The sequence below is a fragment of the Phacochoerus africanus genome, chromosome 7, assembly GCF_016906955.1.
Source record: "Phacochoerus africanus isolate WHEZ1 chromosome 7, ROS_Pafr_v1, whole genome shotgun sequence".
Taxonomy (NCBI): Eukaryota; Metazoa; Chordata; class Mammalia; order Artiodactyla; family Suidae; genus Phacochoerus; species Phacochoerus africanus.
Genome location: NC_062550.1, coordinates 73,191,345 through 73,211,370, shown reverse-complemented (window position 1 = coordinate 73,211,370; position 20,026 = coordinate 73,191,345). Strand labels below are relative to the sequence as shown.

Genomic DNA, 20,026 nt, shown 5'->3' with positions numbered 1-20,026 from the left:
TCTTCCTCCCTGGGTTCCCGCTGTCCCCCTCTGTCCCCTTCCTCCCTGCCTGCTGCCCGGTGGCCATGGCAACCCTACTTGCTGCTTCTCCCAGAGCCCCTGGGACTGATGAGGCTGCTGGGTGGAACTGCCAGGAGAGCACAGGGGCAGGGCTGCCAGGGACATGTGGGTGATCAGGAGGAATCGGGGTCTCCCCTGCAGACCCACATGGAGCGAGCTTGCTTGGGGCCTCCGTGTCGAAGCCCTTTGCTGAGCCCCCTGTGCTGCCGGGAGGAGGTGGCCAAACCTTGGCGTGGAAGCAGAAAATGGAAGATGAGGTCCTGAGGCCTGGGGCTTCTCGGGGTCTACTTTTGCCACTCAAAACAGACTGAATCAGGCCCTTCTCCACGCAGCCTTGGGATGCTGGCCTGACAGCCCTGGAAAGGGAACTGAGACCCAGCAGGAGAGGAAATGTGGGGGCCTGGGTCCAGTCGCCCCCAGCTCTTTCCCACCACCACTGATGCACACAGGCCCTGCCCTGGGACTGTGAACTGGGGATCTCACCTGTGGTCAGGTTATGTCATAAGGCACACCTGCCTTTCAGGTAGGGAGATTATCCAGTGGGCCTGCACCTGTTCCAGGGGATTTTTTAAAAATTTATTTGTCTTTTTAGGGCCGCACCTGCGGCATGTGTAGGTTCTCAGGCTAGGGGTCAAATTGGAGCTGTAGCTGCTGGCCTAAACCACAGCCACAGCAATGTGGGATCCAAGCCACACTGCAACCCACACCACAGCTCACCACAACGTTGGATCCTTAACCCACTGGTCCAGGCCAGGGATTGAACCCGTGTCCTTGTGGATACTAGTCGGGTTCGTTACCACTGAGCCTGACAGGAACTCCTTTATTTCCTTTTGGCTGGGGCTCTTTAAAAGAAGAGCGTTCCCAGGTGCAAACTCCCAGTTACAGAATAAAAGCATCCTGGGATGGAGACTGCGGTCAGCAATGCTGCACCGCATGTGCCAAAGTGGCCGAGAGAGCAGATCTTAAACGTCCTCATCACAAGGGAAATGACTGTACTGGGAGGTAATGGATGGCAACTAGACTTGGGATCATTTCATCATAGTAAATACGGCATCACCATATTGTTCACCTGAAACTGATATACAATGTTATTCGTCGGTTATGCCCCAATTAAAAAAAAAATACAAAACAAAAGTAATGTGTGAAGGGGCCAGAAGATGAGAGCTCTCAGGCTGGGAGCGGAGCTGAGAGGCAGCCTCAGGGCTGCCGGGCCAGCCCAGGGCCAGTCCTGCATATGCAGGGAATGAACTGCCCACCCCTGGGGTGAGCTGGGAGGGAGACTCTCCCCTGGTCCAGGAAGAGGACGCATCCTGGTCAACATGCTGACCATGGCCTGGAGGCCCCTGAATGGGGAACTTGCCATCCCATGGCGGGACCCCAGGCCTTCAAGTATGAGCCCAGAGCTGGTGGGGTGACTGTGACTCGGAAGCGGGACAGCACGGCAGGTGTCAGGGGCTGGGTCAGAGGCTCTGTTGTTGGAATCCGCCCCGTGGCCATGCTGGAGGGGCTCGCTGGGAAGGCGGTGCCAGGGGGTGGGCCCTGAGTCCCGGCATGCGGGTTGGGCTGCACAGCTCCGGGGGCAGGGGGCTGGTCCTGGGCCCCCCCCCTCCATAGGCAGGCCCTCCTGGGAGAGGTGGTTAGCCATTTCCGACATGGGCAGTGAAGCAGTCCCGGTTAATAGGATGCTCAAATATACCTCTCTTCCACCACGGGCTGAATGGTGCCCCCAAATTCACACCCACATGGAACCTTAGATAGGCCCCTAGTTGGAAAAGGGACTTCGCAGGTGTGATTAGTTAAGGTGTGATGCCTGGTGTTCTTATAAGCAGAGGGGACACACAGAGATGCACAGGGAAGGCGGTGTGTTAAGAGAGACCCAGCTACTGGCCCATGGGTGTGGTGCCTCCCGCATCACCAGATGCCAGGCAAGGGTGGAGTAGACCCTCCCTCAGCCTCTAGGTGGAACCAAGCCTGTGACACCTTGATTTTGGAATTCTGGCCTCCAGACTGTGAGAGAGTAAATTTCTGCCGTTCTAAGTCATCCAGTTTGTGATCATGTTTTACAGCCGACCTGGGCACCGATACGTCTTCCAAAAGGATCTGTCACATTTCCCCAAGACTTTATTTGTTCTCACAATGACTCACATAACCGTGGAACTTCACGGCGATTGCTTTATATCATCTGAGGGTTTCAGAACATCTTTCTTCTGTGCCCCAAAGGTTGACAGGTGTGGGACTGGACCTGGGGGTGAGGAGCACTGGTTCTCTGAATCGGGTGTTAATTTCTCTCCGAATCCTCTCATTTCAACAGTCCAAAGGGTGAGGACTCTGTGAGACATATTATCCCCAGTTTAAATGCTTTATCCCATTTCTTTCTAGTTGCTTCTAAGAACTTACCTTTGTCTTTGGGGCTTGAGAGTTCAACAGGTTTGAGGTGGGCTGTCCCTGAGTTGGCACCATCGCCCTTTGGGAGCTATTCCTTTTTTTATTTTTAGTTTTTAAGAAGTCTTATTTATTTACTTATTTATCTTAACTTTTTTGGCCACTCCCAGGGCATATGGAAGTTCCCAGGCCAGAGACCGAATCTGAGCCACAGCTGCAGCAATGCCAGATCCTTTAACTTACTGTGTGAGGCCGGGGATCAAACCTGCATCTCTGCACTGACCTGAGCCCCTGAGCCACTACAGTTGGATTCTTAACCCGCTGCACCATGGCAGGAACTCCTATTCTTTTTAAGATTTTTATTTCTACTTGTTTTTTGCTTTTTAGGGCCGCACTTGCAACATATGGAAGTTTCCAGGCTAGGGATCAAATCGGGGCTACACCTGCCAGCCTACACCACAGCCACAGCAACGTGGGATCTGAGCCATGTCTGCAAGCTACACCACAGCTCATGGTAACGCTGGATCCTTAACTCACTGAGCGGGGCCAGGGATTTAACCCACATCTTAATGGATACTAGTCGGGTTTGTTTCCACTGAGCCACAATGGGAAACCCCCTTTTGTATTTTTAAATTTGATATAATGGCGGTAAGAACATTGGACGTGAGATCTACCCGCCCAGCGGAATTTCAAGTGAACCATGCAGAACGGTGCCTCAGGGATGGTGCTGCTCGGTGGACAAACGTCTGTCTGAAGCTTCCTTTAAGTCCTGGATTGGCTTGTTCCCGTGCGGCTGGCTTCTCTCTGATCTCTGGAGCCCGCTTCTTCGGGATGAGCTGTGCACGCCTGGCTCGTTGACTGCAGCTTGGGCCTCTTGACGGTACCAAGTCACGGCTGCAGGCACTGGTGTTGCACCCTCCGTGGGATGAAAATTTATATCCTCACTTTGCATCAAGCCTGAAGGACCACAGCACGTCCCTTCCAGGGGTCTTTATCTCTTCCCTCCTTGGAAAAGGACACCTGCTCTGCTGGACAGAGTTGTTGTCAGAGTCATCGTAGAACATTTGGAGAGTAACACAAGCCAAGGATGAAGGTAAAGGAAGTGACTAGGAGTCACTGCTGATTCCACCACCGGTGACAGTTGAGGCTAACATGTCAGCGAACTTCCAAGTTTCCCCCAAGTTACACACATGTTACATTAAATGTGGGTCCCATTCTTTCCTCGTCAGAAATAGGCCGATTTACACCTGTTTAGACTAAGTTATGGCCTTGGCTGCTGAGGGTATGTCCTTTAGCCTTAGTGTCTTTTTGGTTTGGCATCAGAACTTGAACTATTTAAAAGTTTTTACATTGGCTCATCTTTTGACAGGCACCTCCTGGCCCTGTTCCTCTTTTCCTTCATCTCAGATGCCTGCTGGTTTGTGAAGGAGTAGCTGAGAGAAGGCCCTTCCTAGCCTGTCCACAGAACGGAATTCCACACAAGCAAAGAAGCCGAGGCAGAGGGGGAGCAGTGAGCATCATGCGTCATCAGGATGCGGCCCTGTCTCCCACCCAGGGCTCTCCAGACGGAGCCGTGGGGAGGCAGAGAAGATGCACGGGCTGTCCCATCTGTGTTTCTCTAACTACTGGGCCAGTGGGTTTCAGACCCTGCACACACATGAATCATCTGAGCAGCTGCTTCAGGAGGCAGATTCTGAGACCTGGGCTGGTGCTGGGCCCCAGCGACTCACACCAGCTCTAACGCCACAAAAGGCTGGAATAGGATGGGAGCAAACCTGTGGGTCCGTCTGGAGCCGTTCCAGTGCAGGTCAGAAGAACCAACTGGTTATAAAGACAGCAGGTCATTGCAGCCGAGCCGCTGCTGACGGCTCCTCCTTCTCGGGGACACAGACCTGAGGGGGCTCAGGGGGGTGGGGGGAGGGCCGTTACCCCCACCTGTGGGCTGGCTGAGCACCTGGGCCAGTATGGTCCTGGTGTGGTGTGTGCTGACCTCCACCACAGTCAACTCTGACCCCTTCCCGACCCACACTGCACTTTAATTTGCAAAGTAAGTTGAACATCTGAGACGATTCCGGTTAAAATGGGGCTGGGCACTGCTTCAGGTTACACGCATATCCTGCTTTTGGAGCTGCACCTGTGGATTTCAAAGTACCGCCCGGGGAGGGTTTCTAGGGTTTGAAACGATAGGCTAGAGGCCAGGAGGCCATTCAGGGCAAAGGGAACTGGCGCAGGCCTGGAGCTGCAGCTCGCTGCTGGTCTGCTTGCCTTTCTGGGCGGCTCTCCCCAGGGGCCGTGACCCTTACCTTCTGTTTTGATCCTCAGGGCCGTCCGGACAAGGGCAAACAGGGTGGCGTTGAACATGACGGTCCCGTCGCTGTTCAGGGGCATGTTCATGGACACCAGTCGCTGGGGAGGAGGAAGGGCAGGTCATCACAGCAGCGGCCTCACAGAAGCCTGAGGCAGCAGGACGCTGGGGGCCTCCAGGCTCCCCGGCCCATGTTCCTGAGTTGGTCCTCATTCGACCCTAGCTCCCACTGCAGGAGCTTAAGCCCAGGCCAGCCCCTTCCCTGGGTCTGCTCTGCCACTCGGGGTGGGGGCCCAGCAAGGCCCCATCAGGGAGGCGGAGACGGGAGGCTTGCAGGAGATGCCTGAGCCCGCTCTTCTGAGTACTGAAAATCATGCCTGCGCCCCCGGCCGACCAGAACTGCGACACCGCCTCCCCGCTCTGCCCCACCACCCAGGACGCTGCCACCACTGGAGCGCAGGAGCAGGCCCATGAGGACCAGCACCACAAACCCACTCTGGAGGGTCCAGACTGCTATTCATCACATCATGTAGGGTCCACCTGCTGACCAGGTTCTAATGATCCCAGGAACTGGATCTTCTTGAACCTCAGGGGCAGTGTGGACTGTATGGGACCCTGGGAGGATTGGCACCCTGTCCGCAGAGGGACAGGGCCCATCTGGGGGCCTCACGCAGGCTGGACACAGCCCCTGCCCTCAATTTCTCACATTTAATTAGTGCCCTTGTCTTCTCTCCAATGGGCCTCGGGTCCTAGGAAGGAAACTGAAGCTCTCCCTCTGAGGCTGAGGGTCCTCCAGACGCCTGGGTGCAGCCCAGAGTGGACTCTGACCAGGCCCTCGGGCAGGACGGGCCCCTCCCAGTCCAAGGACCCATATGTTGAAGGACCCTCAGCATCTGCTCCGGCTCAGCCTCTTTCTTTAGGCTCAGAAAATGCTGTCCTCATTCCCTTAAAGGGACAGTGGCCTGACAAGGTCACCAGTGGGCATCTGGCCTCCCCATCTTCCCCACGGACCCAGCTCATCTCTTACTTTGCAAGCCACGCGGTGAGGGCACAGCTTCCCGAAGCCCAGTGGGGGCTGGATCCGCCGGAGCAGGGTCACCACATCCAGGTGTTTGATGCGACCCCTGGAAGAGGCAGGAGACGAGGGGAGGTCAGTGGGAGGTCGCGGTCTCAGCCAGTGGCCCGGGACCTGTGGACTGGGGGTGAGGGTGTCCCTGAGAGACGAGCTCTCCTGAAGATCACAGCTGGACGCTGGTGACCAAACTTGTGCCTAGCTGCAGAACCGCACAGTCAATGCCCCAACCAGCAGACACATGTTTAGATTTTTAAGGAGCAGTTCTCCATCAGTGCTATGTTTAAGGTGGAAGGGATTTTAGCAGGTGACGCAAATCATCTCAGTATTTACTGTTGCTTCAATTAACTAGCTGACCGAAAAGTACTTCCCGAGTGTCAACCAAATGTGATGGATGGACTGATGCACCTGAGGCAGGAATGGAGTCAGGAACTGCCTGACCCCAGACGCCCTGACTTGGGGGCTTACTGGTCATTCCTAACACCAGGGCCTCTTGGCTGTCTATTCAACTGAAAATAGCAGATACATTCTTGACTTAGCCGAAGGCCTCCTATTGCTGGTCCTTGACCTTTGACCTTGGCATCTTGTGCAGCTTGGTGTTTGTATTGGATCTACCCGGTGCTCACCCATCCTGACCCCCTTCCACAGGTGGACACTCAGCCCCCTCTCGGCTTCGGGGATCCAGCTTCCCTCTGGGGACTTACTTGGCTTCAGGGTCATACTCCGCCCAGATTCTCTTAAATTCATCCAGGTGGTGGGGACCCAGGATGGACCAGTCCCTGGTCAGGTAGTCAAAGTTGTCCATGATGACTGCCACAAAGAGGTTGATGATCTGCGGAGAACGGAGGGTGCAGATAGTTGCTCCCAGAGGGCCTTCCTGCGCATGGGATCGGCAAGGCCCCATGGGCCGCAGCCAAGGTTTCTACAGACTAGCCGTGTGGCACCATGGAAAACACCGGCCCCTGCAACAAGGGTGTCTCGGACGTGGAATTGACCCGCTCGCCTCAGGCTTGTGCGGGTGGGGAGAACCCCACATGTGGGCTGCACGGCCTCCCTCTCCCAGCTGCCAGGTGGGGCTGCCAAGGACGGGTAACTAGCCAGCAGCTGGTTCCCCCACTCACCAGGAAGGCACAGAGCATGTAGAAGCTGATGAAATAGAAGACGGCGAAGCTGCTGCCACAGGGTGTCTCCCCCTCCGTGCTGTTGCCGGGCTCCGACTCGGGGGCGCACTTCTTCCCTGGCATGCAGGCCAGCATGATGTCCTGCCATGCCTCCCCTGTGGCACACCTGGCAGAGAGACCGTGCCCTGGAGCCACCATACCCTGGAGCCACCTCTCACGGCTCCTCGTCCTTGCTCCTCCCCACAGGAACCCCTAAATTGAGTCTGGGGTTTGTCAGACCCCCCCACGCTGGGCATTCACTGAATATGACAACACACGGCATTGTTTGACATTTTAAAACTTTTATGGAAAAGGTAACAAACTGTCACTTTTCTGCAAAGTCCCCCTGTTGAAAAATTTTTTAACTTTTTATTAAAGTATGGTTGATTTACAATGTTGTGCCAATTATATGCTGTAGAGCAAAGTGCCTCAGTCATATATATATATATATATATATATATATATGTATATATATATATATTCCTTTTTTAATATTGTTTTCCATCATGGTCTATCCAAGGAGATTGGATATGGTTTCCTGTGCTGTACAGCAGGACCTCGTTGCTTATTCATTCTAAATATAATAGTTTGCATTGACTAACCCTAAACTCCTGCTCCCCCCACGCCCTCCCCATCCCCTTGGCCCCCACAAGTCTGTTTTCCATGTTTGTGAATCTGTTTTGCAAAGTCCTTCTTTTTGCAATCCACGTTAAGTTTTTAGCCATGCGGATATATTTTAGCTCTAATTCATTCATTTTTTTTTTTTTTTCTTTTTAGGGCCGCACCTGCACATGGAAGTTCCCAGGCTAGGAGCTGAATCGGAGCTGCACCTGCCAGCCTACTGACACAGCAACGTGGGATCCATACCTCGTCTGCGACCTACACCACAACTCATGGCAATGCTGGATCTTTAACCCACTGGATGGGGCCAGGGATCGAACCCACATCCTCATGGATACTAGTTGGGTTGGTAACCCCCTGAGCCACAACAGAAACTCCTAGTTCATTCATCTTAACTCCTGTACAGAAGACCTTCTATGAATACAACTATTTAAAAACCCCACGGTCCTGTTAAGGCTTTTCCTTACTTTCCTGTCTTGCTGGCAATTCCACCTCTAAGCTGGTGTCCAGTCAGCCCTGCATGGTGACTGCAGGTTTCTTTGTGATGGCAAGACAGGAAAGAAGGGAAAAGCCTCACAGGGCACGGGTGTGTCTTTACTTTACTAGACACTGCTTGTTCTCCAGGTGTGTGTCCAATTTGTGCTGCAGGCATCAGTGCAGGAGGGACGCCACCGTTCTACAGACTTGGCAACTTTCTTTTCAGCTTTTGAGGCATAAGTGACAAACAAAACCAGTCTACTTAGGGTGTAGATGGTGACGGCTTGCTCTGTGGCACCATCGTGAAAGGGCGCCTCCCACAAAGCGAATGAACACATCCACCGCCTCCCATACTTTTCTTCTTTGGTGAGAAATTAGCGTTTAAGTTCTACTGTCTTAGCAAGTTTAGATGATACACTATCAGTGTTATCAGCTAGTTGCTATGTCGTAGCTTAGAGCTCAGACCTTATTCCTCTTATGGCTGAGAGCTTGTGCCCTTTGACCAGCCCCTCCCTTCCCCCCCAGTACTGCCCTCCCCCCGACTACTTTTCTATTCTGTTTCTGAGCTTGGACGTGCCAACTCTTGTTATCAGTGAATTTTTAAAAAACATTGCTTATAGGAAGGGTGGGAAATGATCATTCATTCCTCTTTTAATTTTTTTTTTAAGATTCATTTAATCTATAGGTTCCTTCTCTAGGCTTTTTTTTTTTTTTTTTTTTTAACCTCCCTTGCATTTCTGTGTGGGTTTTTTGTTTGTTTGTTTTGTTTTTTTTGTTCTTTAGGGCTGCACTTGAGGCATAAGGAAGTTCCCAGGCTAGGGGTTGAATCCGAGTCACAGCTGCTGGCCTACATCACAGCCATAGCAACCCGGGATCCGAGCTGAGTCTTCTATTAATCCTTTGTCTCTTATATGCGTTGCAAGCAATGTCTTCCAGTCTGTGGTTTGTCTCCAGCTTTATTTATGGTATATTTGTGATGAACCTAAGTCTTACCTTTCAAAGTAGTCAGAATCTAATTTTTCCTCTGTTTTTTCCTTTTTGCATCTTGTCTAAAAAATCCTTCCCTAGTCTAGGTCATAAAAATATTATCCTTTGTGTTCTAAAAGGTCCAAAAATTTTTTTCATAATAATTTCATACAGTAATGTGGAATTTATTTTTGGGCTCAATACAAGGTAGAAATAATGCTTTTTTTCTATCTAGATAACCAGTTTTCTTAATACAATTTATTGAATAGTTAATCTTTTTTTTTCTTTTTATGGCCGCACCTGCAGCATATGGAAGTTCCCTGGCTAGGGGTCAAATTGGAGCTGCAGCTGCTGGCCTACGCCACAGCAACGCCAGATGCTAGCCACATCTTCGACCTACTAAGTTTACAGTAATGCCATATCCTTAACCCTCTGAGCAAGGGCAGGGATTGAACCCGCATCCTCATGGACACTATGTTGTGTTTGTAACCTGCTGAACCACTCGGGAACTCCCCTGAACAGTGCTTCTTTACCCACTGATTTGAAATACCTCTTCTGACACAGAAGATCCTACTTCCACAGATGTGTGGGTCTTGCATCCCATTCTCTGGGTTTGTCTGTCTGTCTTGGTTCCAGTGTACCTGCTGTCTCAATTACTTCAGGGTTATAGGAAGTCTTTTTTTTTAAATTTATTTTTATTTTTTTTGTCTTTTTTGTTGTTGTTGCTATTTCTTGGGCCGCACCCGCGGCATATGGAGGTTCCCAGGCTAGGGGTCGAATCGGAGCTGTAGTCACCAGCCTACACCAGAGCCACAGCAGCGCGGGATCCGAGCCGCATCTGCAACCTACACCACAGCTCACGGCAACGCCGGATCGTTAACCCACTGAGCAAGGGCAGGGACCGAACCCGCAATCTCATGTTTCCTAGTCGGATTGGTTAACCACTGCACCACAACGGGAACTCCAGGAAGTCTTTTTTTAGGGCAGCACCAGTGGCATATGGAGGTTCTCAGGCTAGGGGTCCAATTGGACCTACGCCAGAGCCATAGCAACTTGAGATCTGAGCCACATCTGCAATCTACACCACAGCTCAGGGCAACGCTAGATCCTTAACACACTGAGCAAGGCCAGGGATTGAACCTGCAACCTCATGGTTCCTAGTCAGATTCATTTCTGCTGCTCCACAATGGGAACTCCTAGGAAATCTTGATCTTGTACAGATAATGAGTCCTTCTGGCCTGCTGTCCTTGAAAACCGTCTTGGCTTTTCTCTTTCCTTTGAAACTCCGTGGACACATTAGAATCAGCTTGTCAAGTTCCATGAATGATCCTGTTGAGTGTCTTACTGGAATTGCATCCAAATATAAATTAACTAGGGGAATTTGACATCTTAATGTTATGAAGTCTCCAAGCCACAAACCCAACCCATCTCTCCATTTATTTAGGTCTTTTGAGCCTTGAAAAATGTCTTTTAATGAAAGTTTATAGTTTCCCATGTACATCTTTTGTTAGATTATTTCTAGGTATCTTACTTAAATAAAATGCTGCTGTTGTAGACAGAACCTTGAAAAAGATACTGCAACAGATGCAACAGCTGTCGAGGGAATAAAGTTGACTTTGAACATGGAAGATTTGTTGAACTCTCTTATTAGTTCTGTGGTTTCTCTTGTATAGTCACATAGGCAACTGACTTTCTAAAAGATGTTTTATTTATGTACTTTCTTGTTTAAATTGTGGTAAAAAACACATAACATAAAATCGACCATCTTAACCATTTTTAGTATACTGTTCAGTGGTATCAATATTTTTACACTGTGGTGACAGCATCACCACCATCCATCTCCAGAACTCTTTTCATCTTGTAAGACTGAAAGCCTATGCCTATGAAACAATAACTCCACATCCTTCCCTCCCCCACACCCCACAGCCACCACTGCACTTCTGTGTCTATATTTTGATTATTCCAAGAGTTTCATGTAAGTGGAATCACACAGAGAACCTGTTCTTCTGTGACTGGCTGATTTCACTAAGCATCAGGTACTGAAGGTCCCTCTGTACTGTAGCAGGTGTCAGAAATCCCTTCCTTTTTAAGGCCGAATAATATTCCACCGTATGTATAGACTGCATTTTGCTAATCCATTCACTTGCCAATGGACACGCTGGTTGCTTCCATGCTTTAGCTATTGTGAATAATGCTGCCATAAACATATGTGTACAAATATCTCTTCGAGATCCTGCTTTCAGTTATTTTAGGTATATACCCATGAGTGGAATTGTTGGGTCATATTTTTAATTTTTTGAGGAACCACCATTTTCCACAGTGGCTGTTACCCTTTTACACTCTCACTGGTCATGCACGAAGGTTCCAATTTCTCCACATCCTTACCAGCACTTGCTGTTTTTCTGGTAGTGGTCATCCTGATAGGTGTGGGGTGGTATCTCATTGTAGTTTTCATTTGCATTTCCTTGATGATTCGTGATGTCAGGCATGTTTTCGTGTGCTCACAGGCCAGCTGTATGTCTTCTTTGGAGAAATGTCTATTCAAGTCCTTTGCCCATTTTTAAATTGGATTGTTCATTTTCTTGATGTCAAGTTTGGATCAATTCTTTTGGCATTGAATTTTCTTTCTTCTCTGATTCTTACCCTTTGATTTATTCATATCTTATTGCATTGGATACGACCTGTAGTATCAGCTGGTAGATAAGATCTCATCTATTCTATTTATGGATTAGCTATTACCTGTATGGACTGAATGCTCCTGTCCCCTCAGAATTTATATGTTAAAGCCCCAAACCTCAACGTGACAGCACTGGCAGGCACTTAGGCTGGGATCAGGCCATAAGGCGGGGTCCGCGTGCTGAGATTAGTGTCTTCATGAGAACCGGAAGGGAGACCAGTCTCTCCTCTCTCCACTGCGTGAGGACACAGCAATAAAACTGCGTCTACAGGCAGGGGGGCAGAGAGCACCCACCAGGACCAGACTGGAACCTTGATCTTGGACTTCCAGCCTCCAGGAATGTGAGAAAGAAATGTCTGCTGTTTAAGCCACTCAACCTACAGTATTTCGTTACAGCAAGTGGACTAGACTAATCCACCATCAGCACACAAAAGTGACTGATTGTTTGCCTTTGTTAACCACCTTTCTTTTTTTTTTGCTTTTTAGGCCTGCACCCGCAGCATATGGAGCTTCCTAGGCTAGGGGTCTAATCGGAGCTACAGCTGCTGGCTTATGCCACAGCCACAGGAATGCCAGATCTGTGACCTACACCACAGCTCACAGCAATGCCGGATCCTTAACCCACTGAGCAAGGCCAGGGATTGAACCTGCAACCTCATGGTTCCTAATCGGATTCGTTTCCATTGTGCCATGAGGGGAACTCCGTGTTAACTGCTTTTCTGATCCTGTGAATTGTAAAGGCTTCAGAGTTGCTTTGCTTGGGTTTTCTTTTTCTTTTCTTTTTTTTTTTTTAGGGATGCACCTGCGGCATGTGGAGGTTCCCAGGCCAGGGGGGTGGATCAGAGCTGCAGCTGCTGGCCTACACCACAGCCACAGCAACACTAGATCTGAGCCATGTCTGTGACCTATGCTGAAGCTTGGAATCCTTAACTCACCGAGTGAGGCCGTGGATGGAATCTGCATCCTCATGGAGACTAGTGGGGTTCTTAACAGGAACTCTCGCTTGGGTTTTCTACGTGGATTAGCTGCTGTTCATAAGCAATGATAGTTCTGTCTACACGTTTTCATGTCTATACTTTGTGCTTTCTTTCCTTTTTTACGGGCCTTATATTATCTTATGGAAAGGGGTTTCTTACCCTTTTTACTCCTCGAAAGTTTATGTAACACAGGAATGACTCCTTGATAGTTTGGTAACTATTATACATAAATATATTGGATCTAGGGCCTTTTTGAGGACTAAAATTTTGACTATGTTTTTGATTTCTATTGTGGTTAATTAAAAAAAATTATTTTCTTTCTGGCATGTGGAAGTTTTTGGCAGGGATGGAACCTGCACCACAGCAGCCACTGGAACTGCTACAGTGATTCCAGATCCTTAGCCTGCTGCGCCAAGGGTACTCCTAAAAATTCCTTGTGAAAACAATTTTTCTGATTTATATTTTCCTATATAAAAAAAAGCACCTACTTCATCTGGATTTTTCAAATATATTGGCAAAAATTTGTTCATAATATTCTCATCATTCTAAAAATCACTGCCACAATTGTGTAATTGTGTAAGCATAATTGTGTTGCTTTTCTTATTCCTGATGTGTCTTTTTAAAAAAATTGGGTGTGATGAAAGCTTCTCTATTTATTGGTCTTTTCAAAGAATTAGTTTTAGGGTTTGTTGATAAAATATTTTAGTTTTATATTTCACTAATTTTTGATTTTATTTTGATAAAGGTATTCCTTCATACTTGGAGGTTATTTTGCGATTCTTTTTTTCCCGTCTATTAGTTGACTTACTGTACATTTAAAAAATAAGTTAATTTTGTTCCCAGGCCAGGATGAAACCTGAGCCACAGCATAACACTGAATCCTTAACTGCTAGGCTAAGGATCAGTGAACTTCAAATCTCATATTTAAATGTGGCTCAGGCATCAGTGCTGCTGAGACGTTGTGGTTGACAAGGTCCCTGTGTTCTCACCACCGTGGCCTGACATTTGAGGGGCCTGTCATTTTGATTTAATACATTTTGAGCAATAATGACCCTTGGGCTTAGGTGTGGGGAAAGGATTCTGAAGTCATGGTGAAGGTGGAGTTATCTGATGGGGAGGCTCCTGGATCTTCTGGAAGGATCCCCGAGGATGGTAAGGGCTCACCACCCCTTCCAGCGCCATGGCATGCAGAACACACATGGCATGTGGAACCTCAGGCCACCCTGTGTGGGTGTGCACCTGCCCGCACAGACCCACCTGAAGAGGAGAAGCACGGCCTGGGGGAAGGTCTGGAAGTTGTTGTTCCGGTTGATCTCTGTCGTGTCATTCAGGGCGATTTTCCCAAAGACCTAGCAGGGGGAGGAGATGGGGCTCAGTGAGCCGTGGACGGAGGGCCCTGACCCCCGCATCATTCGGTGGACCCTCAGGGTCACCGCTGACCCCAGACAGGCTGGCTCATAAACTGGGAGGGGTCCCATCTGTGACCTGCAGGGCCTCGGGGTGGGGGCAGGCAGTGTCCAGCCCCCCTCCTCCCACCACAGTGGACCAGGGTCAAAAGAAAAGTGCCCCCGGTCCTTGGGGGTTAGGTGGAGGCCTCACCGCTACTGCTGCTACAGGGACCAAGGCTCACCGGCCTGCCTCTTTCTTTTTTCCTTTCCTTCCACACTCCCTTCCTTTCTTTTTTTTTCCTGCAGATTACTGAGAATGTTTTTTCTTTTCTCTTTAAAAAAAACTTTATTGAGGAATAGTTTATAGAAATAATGGCATGTATTTGCAGTGCACAACGTGGTGATGATTTGATGCCGTTGCAGAATTGTTACCGAGACAGAGACCGTTCACACGGCCGTCGTTTCCACCCCATTTTGTGGTGAGAAAGCTTAAGATCCATCTCTGGCAACTTCCAAGGACGCAGACTCTAATCTCTGTCAGGGCCTTTGCCATGTCAGCTATGAGGGCCCAAGCACTCTTCCAGACTCAGCCCTTGGATTTGTGGTGTGGAATAGTGATTGGGGCTGGGCAAGCTCAGCTCTGCCTTGAAATCAGAGGCCTCTCTGCTTCTTCCTGGCCATTTCAAGCTGTGCTTATCTTAGGAAAGGCAACCCTCCATCAGGGGGCAAGGTTGCTCTTTTCATCCGAAAAGGACGAAGCTTGTGGACCTTGGGGTCCTTCTGCAGCAGCAAGTGGGGGGCTCTCAGTGAAGGAGCTGCTGAGGGAAAGTGCCTTCCCGGTGTGGGTTAATGGACTGGGTACCCCCCCAGAGCCGGAAGACAGGCTGCAGACTGGGTCAGGGTAGGACCAGGTGCAGTGCACACCTGCTCGATGGAGAGAGCCCGCTGGCCACCCAGTCCCACCCCCCACTTGGTCAGACCTGGATGAAGAGGGGGTGCTGTGTGGCACACGCTCCCCGCTATTTCCTGCAGGGGACCTCTCTTGGGAGAGGTTTCCCTTTGGGGATCAGAACAATGGCAGGGGGCAGCACCTAAAGGACAGCACGGGGTGGGGGCAGCTCTAATGCTGGTGACCTCTTTGGCTTCAGAGGAGGAGGAAGAGGAGGAGGGAGGGTGGAGGGCGCTGGGGACGTGAGGCTGGGAGGGGGCGGAGGAAGCACAGGCAGAGGAGCCCTCGGAGCCTGGCCTACCTGCATCCCAATCACGGCGTAGATGAAGAAGAGCATCACGATCAGGAGAGCCACGTAGGGCAGGGCCTGGGGGGTGGTCACAGAGCGTGAGGCCGGAGGGTGGGGACCAGCGGGCTGGACCCCTCCCTGGGGCTGGTCTCTGTAGCTGCTGCCTCTTTGCGGAGGTATTTCCAGGAACCCCACAGACGCGGTGGGCGCCCAGGAAGGGGCGCCAAGCACCGAAAGGTGGGCGGTGCAGCCAGAGGAGTAGGCTCTGAGTGCAGGGGGTGACCCAGTGTGACCCTCCCTCCCATTCTCAGTAAAAACCATCTGCAAGACGCCCTTCTGCCATACAGCTGTCCTTGTGCAGCTGGAGAACACACCAGGGTCCCTCCTCTCGCACAGCGGGGAGCTGGCCCAGCATGTGTAGGAAAGTCGAAACTAAGGAAATGCAAACAGACATGGCAGCCTGGGCACGATCCTGACTCTGCCACTCTAGTTGTAGAGCTTGGGGCATGGACTTAACCTCTCTGAGCCTCAGTTTCCTCCTCTGAAAATGGGAAGAAGTGTAGTGACCTCAGGGGTTTTGTGCATTTAGGGTATTTTAGGCTCACAAAACGCCAGGAGACGCCTTGTCTGAGGCTGGTCCTTGTGTTCTCTTCACTCGGCATGACTTCTGTCTCTTGGAGGGGCCTGGAGGGGCTCAGGGCAGCTGTGGGACGGAGCCCATGAAACCACAAGGTGGCACTGAGGGACCATGGGGCGTGTCCTGCCTGGTGGGTGTTCAGCCCCCACCTGAGTCCGGGAAATGCTGGGGTAGGTGAGGAGGGGGTGGCCTGGATAGTCACTGCTGGCTGTGGGACCCCAGGGGTGCATCCAGGCCTGCTCCCACCCAGGGCAGGAGCAGGGGGCCAGGGAGGAGAGGTTCCTGGCTTGGTGGGAGGGGGGCTGCCTGGGGGCGCCCTGAGGGCAGAGCCCTTTGCTCTGGGTGCACTTCGGCAGGACCTGCCCTGTACTTGTCCCTGGGCCTCCATGGGGCCAGTGGGAGAAACTGCCAGTTCAGGGATCCCTGCAGTGGTGTCTCCAAAAAATTCAATGACCCAACAGCTGAGACTCTTTCAGCTGCAGGCTCACATAACACTCGTGAGAGGGGCCAGGGCCATGCTATTCTGCTCTTACACAAGGAAGTGATTGCAGGGAGGAGAGAGGCCTGCGGTCGGCAGCCTTGTGTCCACACGGGGACTGTGTGTCCTCGAGTGGAGTGACACCAGGGTCCTAGGGAGTCTGGCTAAGTCCTAAGCAGGTAGGTAGAGCAGATGATGCCCCGCTGGGAGGGGCCGCAGGGGTCATCAGACCACCTCTGTCCACAGCTTTCGAACCTGTCCCCTCACTAGGCCCCATTCTTGGGGGAAACCCAGGATGGAGAGCAAGCGGAAGCCCCAGCGGGGTCAGTGGGGTGCCTGGTGGGCAGGGTGGGTGCTACCTGGAAGGACTTGATGAAGGTCCACAGCAGGGTCCGGATGCCCTCCCCGCGGCTCAGCAGCTTGACCAGACGCATGACCCGGAAGAGGCGGAAGAAGGTGATGGAGATGCGGGAGTTCTCCTCCGCGTTCTGGGGCCACCGACAGGAGGTGGCAGTTAACACCGAGGGAGGGGTGCGGGGCGTGGCAGGTCAGCTGCACTAGCTGCTGGGTGCCCGCAGGTGGGTGCGGCCCCGGCCTCGTCAGAGCCCCGCTGTGCCTGGGCCAGAACCTCTCCCCACCGCCCCCAGTCTTAACGCCATCGGGGGAACAGGAGGAGATCCCGCAAGGAATTCCATGTGCCTTGAATCTAGGCCCAGAGCGGCCCCTGAGGGCCCTGCCTCCCTCATCCCCACTTGGCTGAGGGTGCCATATCCTGGTGGCACTGGTGGTCCTGGTGGGTGGGTGGGCTGCCCACGGAGGGGTCTTGTGCCCCGGCCATGACCCAGCACCCTGTTGTGTCACCCCTCCCCCCCACTTCCCACAGCCCCTGTGGCTGCAGGTGGAGCTTGAGCTGTTGCTTGGTGCTGGGACAGTGCCCGGCCTGTGGTCCCTGCTTCCGGGCATGCCCCCTGCCCCAGAGCCTCAGGCTGCACATACCTGGGGGGTTGGGGGTACGGGCAGGGGGAGGCAGGGGAGCTGAAAGTGAGTCCTGCTGCAGTTAAGACAAGACCTAGGGCCCTGCTCAGGACAGGTGGTCTCCCCAGGGGCATCCTGGATGGAGGGCGGGGTTGGGTGAAGAGGCCAAGGCCGGGCCAGCCAAGGGGGGCTAGGCCTGGGGCTGCTGGGTCTGAGGGACCCTGGGTCTGGCATATGCCTATCCAGGGTTCAGAGGCAGGACAGGCAGCCCGTGGCCCTCCTTCCAGGTCTGCGGTTGATCAGCACAGACTGACCCCTGACCCTCCTCCTGCCCACACTGGCGAGGGAGCTGGGAATGGTAGCCCCCAGGAAGCTAGCCGGTTCCCCAGAGCTAGTGCAGACCCCCAGCCCCACGGGTACCAGGAGAGAACGGACCTTCAGGCTTCCTGTTACTGCTCCTGCCGCAGACCCTTGCTAGGAGGCATCTCTGGGCTGCTGCTAGGACCCTGTGCCCTGCTTCCCAATTCCTGGCTCCTCTTGCTTTATTTCTAACCATCTCCAGGTCGGATCTGCCCTGACAACACCCTTGGAAATCCCCCCAGCGCTGGAGACCTCGCAGCTCCTGGTTCTAACCCCGTGGCTGGCTGATGGTCACTGTGTTGCCAGGGCTCCAGAGGCCTCTCCTCCCATGCAGATCACTGCTCTGCCCTGAGGGAGCACAGAAACCAGGCTGTGGGGAGCAGCACATGGTGAGCCTTCTATTTGTGAACCAGAGCTGCTCTCCAAGGCAGGCTGCTGGGAGTGGGGCGGGGGGGGGGGGGAGCTGGCAGCAGGCCCGTCTGCCCCCAGCCCTTCCTGCTTGTGTTTTGAAGTCTTTGATGCCCTTAGTCTTTGCATTTCTATCACCTGTGTTTCTACTTGAAATTCTATTTTCTCTCCTTCAAAGGAAAGGAGGTTGTGCCCCCAGAGGGGGCTGATGGCTTTGTAACTCTGGAAGGGAGGAGCAAGCTGTGTTACCCTCAGCTGTGAGCAAGGGCTTGGAAGTCGGTGCTGCAGGGGCAGGCGCATCTGACTAGGTAAAAAGCAAAGTCACGTTTGAGTCTGAGCTCCGTCCTGGGCCGGGGCCCTTGCGAGGCTGCTGTTGCCCAAAGCCCTAATGACCTGTGACAAGGGGCTCAGCCCTTCCTAGAAACACCACCTGCCAACCCCGTCTGGCCTTGTCTGCTGACTCTCAGGTCTCAGGGAACCAACCCACTCCCTAGTCCTTCTAGAAACTCACACTTGGCTCACTTTTGAAGTGTGTGACCACAGCCTTTCAGAGAGGGCTGTTCCAAAGACACTTCAAGGTCATACCAGGGAGCCTCTCTATCACTTTGACCAAAGTGAATCATGGACTCTTATGGCAGGCGTGACCCCTGACCAAACAGTTTGCTGCAGGGAAGTGGGTGGGCCTAATTGTAATGCACCTCACAGGGGACGCTGTCAGAGTGGTGGAAATCCAACTGCCCGCTCAGAAACCTCTTCCTGGGACCGAGAACTCAAGAGCTTGAGGGAGGCTGGGGACTCTGGACGCCTGGCGATTGGGAGGGAGCCCTGCCTCTCCGTCCTGGCTGCTTCACCTCTTCTTCCTCTCTTCCTGACAGGCCTCCCCATGGCCTGTGGCCCCATGCGAACCCCCAGATTAAAGTTGGAGAGATCAGCCAGCGGAGCCCTCAGGACGTTTAACAGGAAATGACCCTTGGGTCCTGTTCTCTCCCAGTGGCTTGTCAGACAGTCAAGGTCACAGTGAATTACCACCCACAGGAAAGCTCAGGGACGGAAAAGTCACAGCAACAGCACTTGACAGCTCACAGACCAGGCAGGCAAGGTGCACTGCAGACACAGACAACATGCATGGGAGCTGGGCTCCGAGAGACCGTGGTGGGGGGTCTGGGGGGTGTGAGTGGGGACATTGGAGGGGGTCACAGAAGCTGAGAGCGTGGTCTGGAGGCTCGGTCTTACCATAAAGGGAGAGCACTGCGTATGTTCAGCTGGCTTTAAAGAAAGGCAGACAGAGACAAGCTGTAACGCGTCTCCACTGAAGACACCGGCGTTCAGGTCTCGGTAACACAGGAGCAACACCATGGCAGCAGAGGGTAAGAGGGGCGCAAAGCACAGGCCTGGCCAGTTCTGGGTGTCCCTGCCTTGGGCTGTGCCCGGCAGGGCTCCCATGTGGCCAGGACCCTCAGGGGTTCTACCTGGAACGGTCGCTGGCCACAGATTAACTCCTTCACACCCTTTCTAGTGAGGTCTTCTGGATCTTGAAGATGGAGGTTTTGCTGGTTTTTAATCAGCTGTGTGTCCTAAGAGAGCCCCTGGGTCGGGGGGCACTGCACGCACCAGCATTGCCAGCGAAGGGTGGGTGGCCTCGCCTGTGTGCAGGGCAGGTCTTGGCCCACACGAGTTGGAGCAAAGGAGCCAGAGCAGCAGCCCCCAGGCTGAGGGGCGACTGAGGCTGAGTCACCACCAAGGACCATCTAAAGAGGTGGTCCTCAACCCCACTGCAGTAGCGGCCAGCCTTCAACGTGAGGCCCAGGAGGGAGGTGGTCCTGCCGGCTCCTGGTCCACAGGTGT

The 20,026-nt window shown here is 52.4% G+C and overlaps 1 protein-coding gene across 8 annotated transcripts in view; it reads right to left on the bottom strand.

The window, feature by feature from the left end:
- CACNA1C (calcium voltage-gated channel subunit alpha1 C) overlaps positions 1-20,026 on the bottom strand; it is a 434,223-nt gene that overhangs the window by 16,443 nt on the left and 397,754 nt on the right. For 6 of the 8 annotated variants that reach the window (XM_047787908.1, XM_047787914.1, XM_047787913.1 and 3 more), the window contains 8 exons: positions 19,415-19,447; positions 16,798-16,926; positions 15,336-15,401; positions 13,955-14,046; positions 6,941-7,106; positions 6,524-6,651; positions 5,775-5,871; positions 4,746-4,848 (listed from right to left, as the gene is read on the bottom strand). In XM_047787908.1, coding sequence (XP_047643864.1) covers positions 4,746-4,848; positions 5,775-5,871; positions 6,524-6,651; positions 6,941-7,106; positions 13,955-14,046; positions 15,336-15,401; positions 16,798-16,926; positions 19,415-19,447 — 814 coding nt within the window. The remainder of the gene's footprint in view (positions 1-4,745; positions 4,849-5,774; positions 5,872-6,523; positions 6,652-6,940; positions 7,107-13,954; positions 14,047-15,335; positions 15,402-16,797; positions 16,927-19,414; positions 19,448-20,026) is intronic. The other 2 variants (XM_047787912.1, XM_047787916.1) reach the window with 1 other exon arrangement.